We start from the raw sequence: 17116 nt of genomic DNA, 5'->3' as shown, positions 1-17116 counted from the left end.
TTTGCGAATTCCTTGACTCAACTCATGTCCATGGTGGATTAAACATGCCCGAAGCCTTCTCAAGTCGTCGCTTTGACCAATGATCTCGCCTTGACGATGGACTTTGCAAGTTAAGGCTAAGCCATCTTTGGGATCATCGCGCCAGAAATGGGTCCCGCGATGCGGCTGAGTTTCCTCGAGATGCCGATTTCCGGCAGAGATGGCGCTATCACTTTTTGAGTATCATGCTGCGAGTCTTGATGGCTTTGCGAAAATGCCTTATGGCTTAACGCCTGTGTGAAATATAACTATAAAGATATACTGTTCGTCTGAATTGGTGAATAACCATTTCTGAATTACAGTATAGTTTTATTTGACGATATCTTGCAGACATGATCAATTCATATACCTCTGTTGGCATTGCCCAAGTCGTCTTCTATGCACTTGCTATACCTGTCGCTGTATTTATTCTTATTAAGAATTGGAAACATGGACTTCGTCTTGCTTTATACCCTCTTGTTACCTTCTCCCTTGGTAGGTAACTGATCTTATTGTATTGGGTAAATATATTGCTAACTAGCTGGCCTATTAGCTTGTCTTGCTGGAGGAATTCTAACTATCCTCTGTCAATCTGACCCTACTAGCCTTGGCCTTATTATCGCAAGTACCGTGCTGCTTAATGTGGGCCTCGTTCTACTGATGATCTCTATGTTTGGGTTTATTCGGTCGATGTGAGAGATCAGCCTTGAATAATAAGGCATTTGCTAACTTGACAGTATGAAATCAAGCCTTGATAAGAATAAGCGAGCCTTCTTGTTATTAAGAGTTATTCGCTTTGCATTCGTCGCCGCTATTATTCTTCTCTATGTCGCTAGGGCTTTCAGTGGTTTAAATATATACTTTTTATTAAGTGATTTTTAAAGTATAAGTCCTAAAGTATATATTTAAAATTAATTTATAAAAAAATATAATTTTTAAATTTAAATATTAATATAGATTTAATTTAAAAATATATATTATAATTTATAAAATTAAAATTATAATAATTAATATAAAAATTTTTATTTTTTTTAAAAATTAATTATTAAATATTTTTTTATTAATATTAATATTAATATTAATAAAATTATTATATAAAATAATAAATTTTAAAGTCTTTATTAATTTTAATTATATATTAAATTAAAAAATTATTTATAAAAATTTAATTTTTATAATTAATTTTATTTTTTAAAAAAAATATTTAATAAAAATATTTAATAATTTTATTTATTTTTAATATAATATTTTTATTAATATTTAAAATTAAAATATTATTAATATAAATAATAATTAAATTATTATTTTTATTATTTTTAATTATAATATTTTTAATTATATAATTAATTATTAAATTAATAAATTAAAATTTAAATTTTTATTATATAAAAAAAAAAAATTTTAAAGATTTTTTATAAAATTTAAAAAAAATATAATTTTAATATATTAAAAAATAAAATATTTTAAATAAAATTATTTTTTAATCTTTAAAATAATTTTTAATAAAAAAAATAAATTATTAATAATTTATAAAATATTTAATAAAAATAATATTATTTTATAAAAAATTTATTAAATTAAAATTTATTATATTAAGAATTTTATAAAGTATTAAAAATTTTATAAAATTAAAAAATTAAAAAAAATTCTAAAGAAAAAAAAAAAGCTTATAATTAATACTATAGCTTTTAATATAATAAAGTTCAATATAATATTAAATATATACATTTCAAGACACCTAACCCAGGCAGGCTATATAACGCTTGCTGCTGTCATTACTCTAATGACTGTAGAGTTACTGCACCTCTATACTCAGAAGCACCGCATTTCTCCTGAGAAGCACATTGTATGCTCACCTTTTCCACAGTGCCTATTATACTGACATGACGCAGTTTATACGGCTCACTCTGGCAAGCATTCCGACACTTGTCCTACGAACAGTCTATGGGCTTCTTTGCGCTTTCACCGTTGATAACATGACGACCATCTGGAATTCACTAGTTGGATCTGCTGTGGCGTTTGCTCTTATGTGCCTGCTTACTGAGTACATCACCCTTTTGATGTTCCTTTTCCTCGGGATTCGCCATTGGCGAGATGTGTGCACTGAGAGCTTGGGAAGTATTGAAATGAAACCTCAAAACAGGTGAAGAGCGCTTGAGATTAAGGAGTTGGGGAAGAAGACAAGGATGCAATAAAAGCGGCTCCCATAGTCTGCTTTGCTTGGAAGAAGGTATTTTTGTTATCAGCCCTGAAAGGCTGTCCCTGGACTGCGGAGTGAGATGGTCTTTAGAAGAAATATAGAATTTGACTGATATTTTAATCCCGCATCATTTCATTTTCAGCCGCATTCTTACTGCACATCGCAACCCCGCTTCCAACGTTGCTTACTTCTCAACATCTCCATACTACTCTCCAAAGGAGCCAATTAACAATTGTCGGAACGGGTCTCTCGTTGCCTCTGAGTTGCGTAATGGCTGACCCTTTAAGCGTCGCAGCCAGCGTTGTTGGCCTCCTTACAGCTGCTGCTCAGGTTTCCAAAATCATTGCGAATGTCGCCAATAAAGCTCGTCACGCGCCAGAGGAATGCAGACGCATCAAGTCTGAAGTCGATGATATTCGAAACGTGCTTGTTACACTTCAGCTTTTTATTCTCAATCCTCGTCAGGTTAGTTATATCTCGTATTTGGTAAAAGACACAAGTGACGAATATTCACAAATCCTCCACTAGGCTTCCCGGTCACGAACGTCTCTGATTATGGTTGAACAAGTTGTCGCTACATTGGCTGCTTGTGTGACTACATTCTCAGAATTGGACACATTTGTCACGGTTCTAGAGAATGACGTTGGCATTTTGGATCGGCTACGTTGGGCAAGTAAATCCAAGGACATCCAAGGCATCCTTGTACGGTTAGAATCTCACAAAAGCTCCTTGACCCTGATACTTACCATATTGACGTGGTATGCCATGATCTCTACTCCTCTTTACACAAACAAGTATACTAAAACAATGACCTTAGTCAGAGCCAAGATGATGCCGAAAGCCGGGTGGACAAACTCTGCGACTTGGTAGAAGAGATGCTATTCCAAAATCCGACACTGAAACAGAGACTTGCTGCTTTGGATACAGGTGGTCAAGCAGCTGACCCTGGAGACACAATAGATACAAGGCTGAACGAAACAAGCGTCGAAGCGACTGACGAGGGAGAAGATGTCCCTCCCGCAGCAGATAGCCAACCAAGGTGGCAACGCAATGCCTATGGATTCACCTTTGAAGAAGTCCTAATGAGTTCGAGGGCTTACCGCATGGTGGCAACAGACAACTCTGATGCGTTTTCGGTGATAAGCTCCGCCGGCAGAACCGCATCCTGGTCTATGCTGTCTGGACTCAGTCTCTCTGAGATTTCGCACATCGGTATACAGGCCATTCCAATATACGTAACGGACATCACAAACAAAGAGCACTATGACTTTTCTCCAGGCGCGGGCAACGCTGTTCCAGAGACCACGACCTTTGATGGGAACCATGGGTTACCAAAACTATCCCGGCGGGATCGTATAAAAGGCTTGTTATTATTCCGAACCCAACGGCCACAGGCACTTAATCGAGAACATGAACATACGCCCACGATATTTGGGGTTGCCCTTGCGACAAGTATACCATATGCGAATATTGCAATCAGCGTCCATGATGAGGATGGACGCGCTAGTATATACGGTTATATACCTATTGTTGTTGGCAAAACTGGCATTTACTTGAAGGAAAAAGGTCAGTAAGATGTCTTGATTCAATTGGTTGCTTTTAACAATCATTAGGATCGGACGTTGAGGATATCTTTGCGACCACTGGAAATCCCGTGCGAATGAGTGAACTCCAGACGATATTTGACTCTCCGAGCAGATTTGGCAAGGGTTTAGTTTGGGACGGATTCACAGTCCATGACGCAGCAGGGATTCTACTTCGCTATCTCAAAAGCCTGCCCGAGCCAGTCATCCCGTACCGACACTACAACAGTTTTGTTGACGAGCTGGGGCCATTCATTGACCGAGAGCTGTCACCAGAGGAATGTTCCAAGGTGATTGGCTTGGCTGCCAACCTTTGTATGGATCTGCCCCCGCTGAACCGCCAATTGCTGGTGTATTTACTTGATGCGCTGCACGTATTTGAGAAGAAGTCTTCTGTTAATAAAATGACAGCTCTCAGACTGGTCAGCAGCTTTCAACCTTCCATCTTATCAGGGCCGCCGGATAAGATGGACTCTGAGGCACATCATGTCAGTGCTAATGTGGCAATACTGTTGATAGCTCATGAGACAGAGATTTTGGAAGCTATGAACGGGAAATCCGCCGAAAGTACCACGGAAACTCCCTTGGAAAGATCCCAGACGATGTAGAAGCTGTAGTTTGGCGACGGATCTGGATATACATTGAGGACGACAAGTGGTATGTAACGTTGGTTGGTTTGGTAAAACTTAGACACTGCGCACTTTGGAGGTCAATGTGTATATGGTTCAAGGTTAGAACAATGAGCGTATAATATGCCATATCAACTATTATGTACTGTACTTTCAGGGGACTATAAAACGCCCTTCCTTACAACTTCCTCAATTATAGCAGACTAGAATGGCCATTATCCTAAGGTTAACATCAGATATTTCACGAGGCCCCATGTCCTGCTCTGCTCTCCAAGGGTGGATAATTGTCGTTAGCCCCACTCGCCAGTACGAGCGGATTTATGGTGACATTCCAACGCAGTTGTTCAAAGCTCAAAGACAGCAATTTCTTTAACCAGAAAACACCCACAGGAGCTTCAAATAAACCGGTAAACCTGCAATCTGAGTTTATTCTTTTAGGCAGAAAATGTCTCAGTGGTTTGCTATCGCTAGTAGTCCCTGGAAGGTAATCCGGCCAAAAAAACATACAACAGCGGGGATTCGCTGGTCGTCACCGACCCAACTACTAATCCGCCGGTTAGTGGCTTGACTATGGGAGAGCGGACGGGATCCCGTATTTTCCACTACCTTTGGTCGTATGTACTGGTCATACAGCTGTAATTGCATATATAGATGCTGGTAGCATCTTGTCATAACTTCCAGGTTACCACCGACGACTTCTCACCCTACACATCTAATCTTGAAAAGCTCAACGACGTGTCTATGTCAACAACAGAGCTACCCGTGGATTCGACCTAACGGAGACCCTACTTATAGAGTAGGCAGTAAAATTCTAAGATAAGGGTAAAATTCTAGGATAGCTAAATAGGTATAAATAAGTATAAAAGATTAATATTTTTATTTAGTTTTTATTACTTTTAGTTTAAATTAAATAAAGATTATTAAAAAAAATAATATTAAATTAATTTAAAGTTATATTTAAAAGTATTTTATTATATAATATATATTTCTTATTATATTATAGCTAAAAGTTAATATAATTATTAAAGAACTATTAGACTTATTTCTTTTAATATAAAGTCTTATAACTTATTTACCTAGCCTCTTTCTTAATAAGGAAAATATTAATAATATAATTTGGGAATTGATAGGGACGCATGATACTTTTACTACGGACGCATGACCTTACGGACGCATGACTTTTTAAGCACTTTAATTGGCCGAGCCCCGTATTTGTTAGTACACCTTAACCCTTCCTCTTTAATCAGTTGTTCCTCCTATAAACACTTATACATCAGCCAATCAGGACAATTCTGATGTTGTCATCAACACTGCAGATCATCACCTTTGTAACCTAACCTCCTAATGAAGTTGACGCTGCATCATCATCAGATATCAATGCTTTAGCATCACAATGGTCTCTACGCGCCGCCAATCGTACAACTCCGAGTCTGAGTCGTTCAACACGGCAGAGCCGCCTCGAAAACGCGCTCGACTTAGCAGCCAACGCGTCCAGCTAAGCCGACAGCATAACTTTCGCCCGCCTCTTTTAACGAATCCACCGCCGCCCTATCAGCGTTATCCTGCCTCTCGAAATAACCGATGGACCTCTCCTACTAGCAGTGCACCTAGTGTTAGCGATTCTTATGGGTTTGGGGATACCGACGCTCTGGATAATATCTTTGCTGCAGTCCCTGATCGATTCTCAACCATACCATCGCCTCGTCGTTCCGGACCCGAGTCATCATTCGAGCTCCAATATAACCATGCAATAACCCTCCGCAATGACTTTCCTCGTGGAACAGATCGACGAAATATTTGTCAAGTACCTATTCCTGGACCAGAAACCGATCCCTTCCAAGGCTCTCCTCGTAGCTCGTTGGAAGTAACGCGGGTACCTATGGTACCTGAGGTAGAATTCCAGCGTGCCTTAGGGCTAGTCCGAGATATTATTGGTAATGAGCGACGAATAACAAGGCAATGCCTTAAGTTCTTCGATACTGTACGCAGCTGGCGGGAAAGATGGGGCTATTCTCCTTTAAATACTGATGAATACGGCTCGCCTCCGGCATACTCTCCTCGCGAAAGTCAGCACTCTTCAGTTCCTGTTCCCTCTTCACCTAATCTAATCGAAAGCTCCCCTTCGCAGCAATCCGAGTCCCCGCCTCCAGACGAAATACCGAATCCTCCAATCCCAGGTAACCCAGCCCCTACAGAGAACGCCCTTTATAAGAACATTCAACTCTTTGCAAAAGAGCATGGCTTTGGTATAGCAAAGTATAATAAGTACTCTTATAAGGGACGGCTGATACGGTATTCTATTCGATGTGATCGATACGGGGATCCTCAACCAAGTAGAGGCTCTGGTCTTCGTCAGAGGAAGTCACGAAAGTGTGGGTGTAAGTGGCTAGTTATTGCAGAGGCTCTTGAGGAGGGTAAATGGTTTCTCCGTCAACATCAGGATACAGAACATCACACCCATAATCATCCTCCAAGTGAGATATCATCGGCTCATCCATCTCATCGCCGCCTTACTTCCCCAGTTAAGGCAACTATCGAATCCACTAGCCGCCGAGTTGGCATTCGAGCGCGGGATATACGGGCTATCGTGGAAGAACAACATCCCGAGTCAATATTTACACAACGGGATATCTATAATGCTCGGGCTTTAGTGAGCCGAGAGAAGCTTGCAGGCTATTCACCTACTGCTGCCTTGCTTAAGCTTTTGATGAGCAAAGAGTTCCTTATGTTGTGAAGTGGGCACCAGACGAGCCTGGCCGTCTTCTAGGCCTTGTCTGGACATTCCCCTATTGTATCCGGATGTGGAAGCGGTTCCCAGAGGTAATCAGCCTCGATAACACATATAATACCAACCGATTCAAGCTCCCACTCTTCCAAGTAACCGGGCAGACCTGTCTTGGCACAGTATTTAATGCTGCCTTTGGTCTTATTGATAATGAACGACGAGAGGGATTCCAGTTTCTTGCGGAAAGCGTTTCCACTCTTCTATCAGAGCACTCAATACGACAACCAGCTATCATTATCACGGACTTTGATGACTCAATGAAGGCTGCCTTAGACGACCAGTTTCCTGGGGTCCAGCAGCAGCTCTGCATTCATCATGTCAACTCCAACGTTCTTCTTCGGTCAAAGCAGAAGTGGGTTAAGAACCCAGAGAATAGCAGTAGCCCGGATATTAGTGAGGTAGATGAACCTACCGAACCCCAAGCTACTCTAACTCTGCATGACCGCGCACTTGTCTCAGCTGAATCCTCCTCTGAGGTTCCTCATACCTATCAGGGGGTCCTCCAGATGTGGAAGCAGGTTCTCTTTGCAGAGACCGAAGAAGTACATAAGAAAGCATGGATTGCTCTCTGTAAGGAGTTTGATAATCAACGCCCTATTCTGCGGTATCTTTTTAACACCTACATGCCAGTCCGTGCTCAATGGGCCCGTTGCTTTATTCGTAAATACCCAAACTACGGCATCCGTGTGACCTCAGGTACAGAGGCAAGCAATAACAACATCAAGAGCTACCTATTGAATGGGATGAGCCATCTTTACAAGTTGGTAGAAGCAATGCAGGACATGCTACATGATCAAGAGCGTGACTTTAAAGATGCTTGCGGGAACGACGAGGTTCTTCGAGATCGTGAGTTCCTTGGGTCAAGCTCTGACTACTTGGGCGAGCTCCGGTCCCTTGCATCATCAAAGTGTCTGAAGCTTATCAAGAGCCAATACCGACAGGCACGTAAGGCACTGCCTACTGGAAAGAATCCTAATCCTAGGCCCCTTGACCCATGTACAGATGAGTGCTCTGTCTCAACCGAACTCGGTATACCATGCTATCATACAATTCACTCACGTGTATGCTCTACGAAAGCTTTCACAAAGTGGGATATTCACCCTCGCTGGCGACTTCGTGAAACATCCTCTCGAGATCCATATCGAAAGATCCTTGACCCAAAGATTGCTACATCTCTTAGAGGGCGGCCAAAGAATACAAAGCAAGGAGTGCCAGCAGACCTTATACCTTCTACAATATCTCAAGAAAGCAGTCGGGCCTTAGCATCTCAGCCGCAAGCATCTCAGTCCCAAGCATCTCAGTCCCAAGCGCCTGGGTCCCAAAAGAGAAAGCGTGGCCGCCCACCCGGAAGCCGGAATAAGTCAACCCTAGAAAGGGAGAATAAGAGCCAAGAAACTATCGCTACTCAAGGGACCACAATGGGTGAAACTATTTACGTTGGGGCTGGGAATACTACAGGCGTTCGCGCAAGTGGACAGAGAATTCAGGCAAGTGTGCGAAGAACGAGAAGTCAGTGGGAGTTATTATAGGTAGATAAATATAACCTATATTAGAATTAAATTCGTAATCCCTCTGATATATCTTTTGTGTAAGACCAGACCTAGTAATAACCTCTTTTCTACAGTGGTAGTAGGATTGTTAGGTGGGATTGTTCCTTGCAGGGATTACAGAAGTACTAGTGGGGTAATATTTCTTTAACCAATTAAATTACTTAAAAAGTCATGCGTCCGTAAGGTCATGCGTCCGTAGTAAAAGTATCATGCGTCCCTATCAATTCCCTATAATTTACTATATATTTTATAAGTAAAGTATATTTATAATTCTATAATATATAAAAAAGAAATTCTTTTTAAATTTAATAAATAGAGAAAAAAAAAGGAAAAAATTAAGCTCTTTTTATATAAAATTAATTACTTTAATAATTTCTTTATTAAAATTAAAGTTATTTAATTTTCTTATAATAAGGTTTTTAAGTAATTTATCTTTTTATATATTATTAAGTTTAAATTTAATTCTATTACTTAAAGAAAGTATAGATATATCTTATAATAGGCTATAATAAATATTAATAGCTATTATACTATAAAGATATTTATAGAAATACTATTAAGCAGAGGAATTATTTATATTATAATAAAATCTATTCTTAGGTATTATAAATAAAGCTTTTTATAATATTAAAGTAATAATAATAATATTATTTTATATATCTTTATTTTTTTACTTTTTTTATTATTTAAAGTTAATATAAATTAGCTTTTTATTATTATTAATATTATATTTATATTACTTTTTTATTTAATTTTTAAGTAATTATTCTCTTTTTTTATAATTACCTTTAAGTATAATATTATTAATAAAGCTTTTTTACTTATTCTTTTTATATTATAGTAATAACTTATTTTTTTATTTACTATATTATTATACTATTTATATAGAGGCTAATAGAATAAATTCTTTTTCTATATATCTTTTAATTATTTATAGTAAAAATATAATTAAAATAATTCTTAATATAACTTTTAATAAAAGAATTTAATATTATTACTTTATTAAAAATATTATTAATAATACTATATACCTTATAAATAGGCAAGCTAAATTATTTATAATAATTATACTTAATATAATAAGAAATCTCTTAAGTATCTTAGAATTATAATTCTTAAGGAAATAAAGATTAAATTATAAAGAAAACTTAAAAAAAAATAGATTTTTATTTTTTCTTTAGCTTTTATATAATTTTTATATTATTAAAAGGAAATATTCTACTTTTCTTAAACCTATTAATAATATTATACTTTATAAAGTTTTTATTAATAATCTTCTATAAATAAGTAATAAGATTTAAATACTTAAAGTTTAAAAATCTTTTATAAATATACTTATAAAATGCCTTTTAATATATAAGCTTAAGAAGCTAAAAGACTTTTATATTAAGTAGCTATATAAAATATATTAAGTAAGGTAGAAATATAAAGATCTTAATATTAAAGTATAAGTAATATTTTATAAATTTTAAAGAAATCTTATTTATAAAGCTATTAATAATAAAAAGTTATTAAATCTTTTCTTTCTTAAGCTACTTAAAATAAGGCCTTTCTTAAATAAAATTAAGATTATTAATATCTTTTATAAACTTATTATAGCTATATTAATTAATAAAGTTTATATTAAGAGCTTTTGCCTTTATTATTATTAAGAAAGAATATAAATTAAAATAATAAATCTAATTTATTAAGATTTCTATATTAAAAAAGCTAGTCTTAAAGTATATAAAGTAAATATTCTTATTTAAATTATTAATATTTTATTTTTCTATTAACTATAATTTAAAAATTATAAATAAAAGAATAATATTTATTAAATACTATTAAAATAAACTATAAAATTAAGAAAATACTTATATCCTTTAGTATTTATAGCCTTAATTATTATAGCTAACTTATAATTTAAAAAAGTAATAATCTTATATTTTATATTATATTGTTTCCTTATAATAACTACCTTAAGCTATTTATATATAATACTTATTTATATACTATATTTATTAATATTTAAGATTTAAGATTGTCACGGGCTGAGTCCGGCGGTACGGGTGGACAGGGAACGCTTCGGGCGTAATAGGTTCTATTGCTACGGATAGGCACTGCAGGCAGGTCAGGCTCTATTAACAAGACGTAGCTCAAGGAGCTACGTTCAGGATCTGACTGGCGGTCTAACTAAGGTTACGGCGATAACGCTATCGCCACGTGATCTGATCCACTTGTGGCTCTAGGGTAGGTTGGTCTGACTTCGAGCTGTGACAGTGCCCCCCTCTTTAGCATCGAGCTCTGCCGAGACGGGCTACTGTGGTCCGGGCTTGTCAGGGTATCTCCTGTGGAAGTTCGCCACGATCTCTGCAGAATTCTCCACGTAGGCAGCAGGGACTTCTGTTGGGTCTGCATATCCGGCCCATTTCACAGTATACTTCAGCCTGGGGCGGCCTCCTCGGCCTCGTCTGTCCCATCGGGAATCCACAATGTCTTCAACCTCCCACTCTTCCACTCCTTCGGCTTCTACTGGCGGTGGCGGGTCTACGTTCTGACCGGGCAGCGGATTGGTGGCAGCTGGCTTTAGCAGGCTCGTGTGAAACACGGGGTGTATCTTCATGCTGGCGGGCAGTTCCAGTCGATAGGCGTACGGGGAGATGACCTTGCCGATCTTTAACGGGCCGATGTTCTTCCAGTCTAGTTTCTTCTGTGGCCTAAGGGTCTTGATATTCCTGGCGTCTAGCCACACTGGAGTCCCCCTACTTGGTATCGTCGGGCAGGTCGTCTGTGTCGGTTCGCTTGGGCTTCGTAACGGGCTTGTGCGGCAATGCTTTCTGATCTCAGGTGCTCTAGGATGTCGTTCATCGTCTTTGCGAACTGTTCTGCGTCTCTAGTGGCTGGGGTTCCTCTGACTGTAATCGTGGGTTCAAAGCCCATTCGCGGGTGGAATCCATAGTTTGCAAAGAACGGAGATACGCCGGTGGTTTCGGATTTCAGGGAGTTCGCTGCGAACTCGGCCAGGGGGAGCCATCGGTTCCAGTCGTCCTGTAGGTATGACACGTAGGCTCGCAGGTACTGTTCCAACACAGCGTTCAGGCGTTCAGTCTGTCCGTCGGTCTCAGGGTGGTAAGCGGTGGATAGTAGCGAGCTGATCGACAGTTGTTTGGTGAGCTTCTGCCAGAACTCCGCTACGAACTGGGGTCCCCGGTCCGATACTATAGTCTGTGGGAGCCCATGTAGCTTCCACACTTCCTTCAGGTAGTAATGGGCTGCGTCTTCGGCATCGCAGGTTCCTTTGCATGCGATGATATGTCTCATCTTGGTCAGGCGGCAGGCTATAATCAGGATGGCGTCATTTCCTTCGCTGGGCGGCAGATGTGTGATAAAATCCATTGACACATGTTGCCAGGCTCGTTCGGGGATAGGCAAGGGTTTCAGCACACCTTGCTTCGCTTCTCGGGCTGGGTTGGCTCTTCGACACGTATGGCAGTTCTTAACCCATTGTTCGATGTAGGCCAACATTCCGGGCCAGTAGTAATCCCGGGAAAGCAGGTCATAAGTGCGGGCACGACCTGGGTGTCCTGCTATAGGGTGTTCGTGGCAGGCTTTCAGCAGGGCGGTCTTGAGGGCGTCGTGGCTCGGGATATAGATGCGGTCCCGGTACAACAGTCGTTCCTGGACGATCTTGCACTCTGCAAGCGTAATCTTCGGGTGTCGCGGTGCGTCGGTCCTGAGGGCTTGTAGTATCGACTGCAGGTCTTCATCGGTCTGGTATCCTTCGTTCAGCAAGCGGTCGATCTCTTCTGGTAGCTCTATTGAGAGTGACGGCTCCTCGGGTGTTGGTGCGGGTTGGTTCTGTTGTAGTGGGTGGCGGATGCGGGCTCTCTGGACTTGTAGCGGCGGAAGTTGCCAGTTCTCTTTCTTTAGTACCACCTGGCTTTGGTGCGCTAAGCGCTCATCCCCCTCTTTAGGGAGGTCTTCTGACCTCCTGGTCAGGGCATCGGGTTTAACTCCCTGTTTCCCAGGTCGATATGTGATCTGGAAATTAAATCGGGACAGGAACTCAGACCAGCGGGCTTGTCGTCGGTTAAGTAACTTCGTCGTCGTAAAGTACTCCAGGTTCTTGTGATCCGTGATCACTTTTATCGGTGAGGGTGCCCCTCCAGTTCGGGTCTCCATTCTTCGAAGCAGCGAATAATGGCCATGAGTTCCTTATCGTAGATCTCGTAGTTGCATTCCGTGGACGTATGCTTCTTGGAGAAGAAGGCTACCGGGTGCAGCCTTCCGTCATCGTCGTATTGCGACAGCACACCGGCGGATACATAGTCAGAGGCGTCTGTCTCCAGGATTACGTCCTTCGTCCAATCGAAGGGGCGTAAGATCGGTGCTGATGTGAAGGCTCCCTTCAAGTCTCGGAAAGCCTTTTCGCAGGTTTCGTCCCAGACGAACGGTACGTCTTTCTTTGTCAGGTGGTTCAACGGGGCTGTAAGCTTAGAGAAGTCACGGATGAACCTCCTGTAGAAGTTCGCAAATCCTGTGAAAGCTTGTACATCGGTCAGGCAGGTCGGGGTTTGCCAGTTCTTAACAGTTTCGATCTTTGCAGGGTCCATTCGGATGCCGTCTCGTCCCACGATAAGGCCTAGGAACTTGGTTTCCGTAACCATGAATTCGCATTTGGCTGGGTTTGCGAATAACCCGGCAGCTCTTAGTTTTTCAAGCACCATCTTTAATTGCTCGACGTGCTCTTCTCGGGTCCGGCTATAGATCAGGATATCGTCCAGGTAGGCAGTGCAGAATATATCCAGGTATTCCCTCAGCGCGTCATTAATGTACCGCTGGAAGGTCGCGGGGGCTCCTGTTAGGCCGAAGGGCATAACCAGTGACTCATATAATCCGAATCGGGTGCGGAATGCTGTTAGGTACTCCTGGCCTTCCTTGATGCGCAGATTATTGAAGGCCGACACGATGTCGATACGGGAGAAGTATTTCATACCAGACAGGTTATTCAGGGATTCTTTGATCAGGGGCAGCGGGTAGCGGTCTTTAACTGTAATGTTGTTCAGGGCTCGGTAGTCTACGCAGAAACGTAGGCCACCGCCGGGTTTCTTGACGAATAGTACCGGGGAGGCTACAGGCGATGAGCTCGGGCGGATAAATCCCTTACGCAGATTCTCGTCCAGCCACTCTCGTAGGGCTGTCAGTTCGTTCCGGGACATTCCATATAAGGGTCCAAACGGCAGTTTTCCTCCTGGGGTTAGCTCGATGTGGTGGTCTCCAGATCGGTGCGGTGGTAGCTTCTCTGCCTCCTTAGGCGAGAAAACGTCTTGGAACTCTCGAAGTTCTTCCGGCAGCACGAATGCCTCTGGCTCAGGCTTAAGCAGGTAGTCCAGTTGCTTCAGGGTGACGGTGAAGAGGCGGTAACGGTCCTTCTGGCTGTATATTCGGGCGGTTCGCAGGGAAACCGGGAGGATATCCTTTCCCTCCAAGGCTGGTGGGATACTCCCTTTCATCTGGCGCATGAACTTCTTCGGGACGGTCTGTAAAGCCTTAATCCTTGTAGGCTTGGTTGGGGTGTTGCAGAATTTCTGGCAGTACGGGCTGTTAAATGTGAACGTGTGGGCCGCGAAGCCCACCTGCGGGTCGTGTTGCTTTAGCCAAGGCATTCCCAGGACAATAGGGTAGCTGGCTAGCTGGGTCACGTAGAAGATCATGCTCTTCTGCTCGTGATCGGCAATGCGGAGTCCGGCGCGGACGTAGTAGGCGACCTTCCCGCTCTCGGCAGGTCGCCCGTCGAACACTTCAATCTCGAAGGTTCTCTTCAGGGGTCTAAACTTCAGGTTCTGGGACTTAGCCCAGCTCTCGTCGATAAACCCTTTTCCTTCCGCTCCGCTATCGGTCATAGCGTAAGACGGAATTGGTTCTCTTCCGGCCACATTGAGGCTGGCAGGCAGTATCATCAGGTTCGAACGTTGGTTGTTCTCGTTCTCAATCGGGATTCCATGAACGGAGGCGGCGGACAGTTTAATCTTCGGTACAGTAGGTGCGGGGAGGGGAGCCTGGCGCCGACTTAAGACAGGCTCACCCCGTTTTCCTGGCGTCCTCGGGAGTGTCTAGATCGGCGGGAACTGGCGCGGCTGGATGTAGGCGAGTGTGGAGACGGGGGCTGGCTGGTGCGGTTGGGGCTATAAGCAAAGGCGGCTTGACGGAACCTGGTTGGGCGTGTGTCAGGTTCAGGGCAGTCGCGGAGGTAGTGGTTGGCTGAACCGCAACGGAAGCACTGGTTGTTCTCCCGTCGTTGGTTAGGGCGGTTATAGCGGCGCTGATTGCTGAGGTCCATGGGGTCTTCGGCTGGTTGGCGGTTCTCAGGGCTTCTTCCCCTTCGGGGCGACGGGGATTTCTTCCTGGGCGTCAGGGGGTGTTCCTTCAGAGGCATATTCGTCTTTCGTGGCGCGGGCTGTAGGTCAGCCGCAAAGCGGCGCCGTCGGTTTTCCAATTCTTGTAGGAAGGCGGCCAGGTCGTGATATTGGTAACTAGACGGTGGGTTGTGTACCAGCATTCCGCGTAGCTCTCGGGAAACGGCTTGCTCTAACAGGGTAGGCAGGGCCTCTTCTGACATTTCTCCTTCCAGTGCAAGGCGTTGGAACTCGGCGAAGAAGGTGCTAAAATCCTTGTGAGTCTGGCGGAGGCGGAACAGTTCGGCGCGGGCATTATTAATGCGGTTCGGGTCTCCAAAAGCGCGTTCCAGTAGATTAATAATATCCTGGTAATCAGGGAGTTGGCATTCTCCGGCTTTAATATGCGGTAAGACTTGGGCATAGGCGCGTCCCTTAAGACGGCCAGTTACATAGGACATTCGGGCAAGGCGTGTCGGGAATCGATCGTGATTAGCTTTTAGTTTCGAGTGTATCTGGGAGACGAAGCGGCGCAGGTCGGTCCGGTCGCCTTCAAACTTGTCAGGGTCGGGTAATCGTTCGGTAAGACCGGTTGATTCGGCAGATCGGGAAGAAGGCGGAGGAGTCGTTCCCACAGGAGTCGCTATACGAAGCTCAGCGGGGGCGCTAGTCTCAAGGGGTTTATGGACAGTAGGTACAGTAGGTCGGGTGGCGTCGAGGGCGCGGCGTTCAGCGAGGCGGGCCTCAAAGATGTCATCATCCTTCCTCTTCAGGGCCTTCTCATGTTGTTGTTCGGTGTACTCGAGCTGGGCTCGAGCGAAGTTACGTTCAGCGGTGATTTGTTGCATGGATTGCTCGAGTCCTTGGTGTTTATCCTTCGTGTTCTGGGCCTCATTCTCTAGCTGAGATATGCGGTTCTGGGCGCTCTCGGCGTAGGTATAAACGTTCCGGAAGTACTCGAACCAGTCGTCTAGGTGTTCCGGGGCATGGTCGCGGAATGACTCAACGCTGTCCGGCAGGAAGGGCGGGAGCGGGCGGGCAGACATCGCGTTCGGTGTCCAATGATAGGAGCTACGTAGTGTCACGGGCTGAGTCCGGCGGTACGGGTGGACAGGGAACGCTTCGGGCGTAATAGGTTCTATTGCTACGGATAGGCACTGCAGGCAGGTCAGGCTCTATTAACAAGACGTAGCTCAAGGAGCTACGTTCAGGATCTGACTGGCGGTCTAACTAAGGTTACGGCGATAACGCTATCGCCACGTGATCTGATCCACTTGTGGCTCTAGGGTAGGTTGGTCTGACTTCGAGCTGTGACAAAGATAGCTTAATATCTTTTCTCTATATAATATTAATAAGATTAATATAGAAATCTTTAACCTTTTAAATTTTATATACTTTAAATTTTACTTTTTTATAATTAAATATCTATATTAATTTCTTTTTTTATAGCTATAAATTATTTTTAAGAAAGTATTTATATTATTTTTCTTTAATTAAGTATAATAAAGGAGTTTATAATACCTTTAATTTATTTATAGTTACTTTAATAATTAATTAATTTATAGAAAATTTATATCTCTTAAGCTATATAATATATATAATAATTATATACTTTTTATTTTTATTAAGATTCTTTAGCTTTTTAATATTTATATTATTAAAAGCTAGCTTTTTAATAAGCTTTAGTAATTAAATATACCTCTTTATAGTATTTTTAAAGATATAATACTTAATAGTAATATCCCTTATAATAATAGGCTTTTTTTTATTATACTTAAGGCAGTTTTATAATATAAAGACTTCCTAAGTAGCTTATATAATATTATTAATATAATATAAATATAATATTTTATTAGCTAGATTAAAAAGGTAGCTTTATAAATAAGAATTAATTAAATTATATATATATATATATATTAAAATTTATTAGATTTAATAGGTAATTCTAATAAAGTTCTAATAAGGCAGGGTATCTAG

General features: G+C 41.6%; 3 protein-coding genes across 3 annotated transcripts; 2 read left to right on the top strand and 1 right to left on the bottom strand.

The window, feature by feature from the left end:
- Nucleotides 1-1801: 1801 nt before the first annotated feature.
- Nucleotides 1802-2165, top strand: FPOAC1_009960 (uncharacterized protein; the record flags this gene model as incomplete). The annotated part of the gene is made up of 2 exons (XM_044854367.1): nt 1802-1864; nt 1911-2165. 2 exons carry the CDS (start codon nt 1802-1804, stop codon nt 2163-2165), a joined length of 318 nt encoding a protein of 105 aa, XP_044707037.1.
- A 323-nt stretch (nt 2166-2488) lies between these two features.
- On the top strand, nt 2489-4409 carry FPOAC1_009959 (uncharacterized protein; the record flags this gene model as incomplete). Its single annotated transcript, XM_044854366.1, has 4 exons — nt 2489-2683; nt 2747-2976; nt 3036-3784; nt 3832-4409. The coding sequence occupies 4 exons, from the start codon at nt 2489-2491 to the stop codon at nt 4407-4409; spliced, it is 1752 nt and encodes a 583-aa protein (XP_044707036.1).
- Nucleotides 4410-15109: 10700 nt separating this feature from the next.
- Nucleotides 15110-16185, bottom strand: FPOAC1_009958 (uncharacterized protein; the record flags this gene model as incomplete). Its single annotated transcript, XM_044854365.1, has 3 exons — nt 15110-15201; nt 15279-15654; nt 15829-16185. 3 exons carry the CDS (start codon nt 16183-16185, stop codon nt 15110-15112), a joined length of 825 nt encoding a protein of 274 aa, XP_044707035.1.
- Nucleotides 16186-17116: the final 931 nt, after the last annotated feature.

Source organism: Fusarium poae, chromosome 3 (genome assembly GCF_019609905.1).
Source record: "Fusarium poae strain DAOMC 252244 chromosome 3, whole genome shotgun sequence".
In the NCBI taxonomy this organism is placed as follows: domain Eukaryota; kingdom Fungi; phylum Ascomycota; class Sordariomycetes; order Hypocreales; family Nectriaceae; genus Fusarium; species Fusarium poae.
This window is presented reverse-complemented; position numbering and strand designations above follow the sequence as displayed.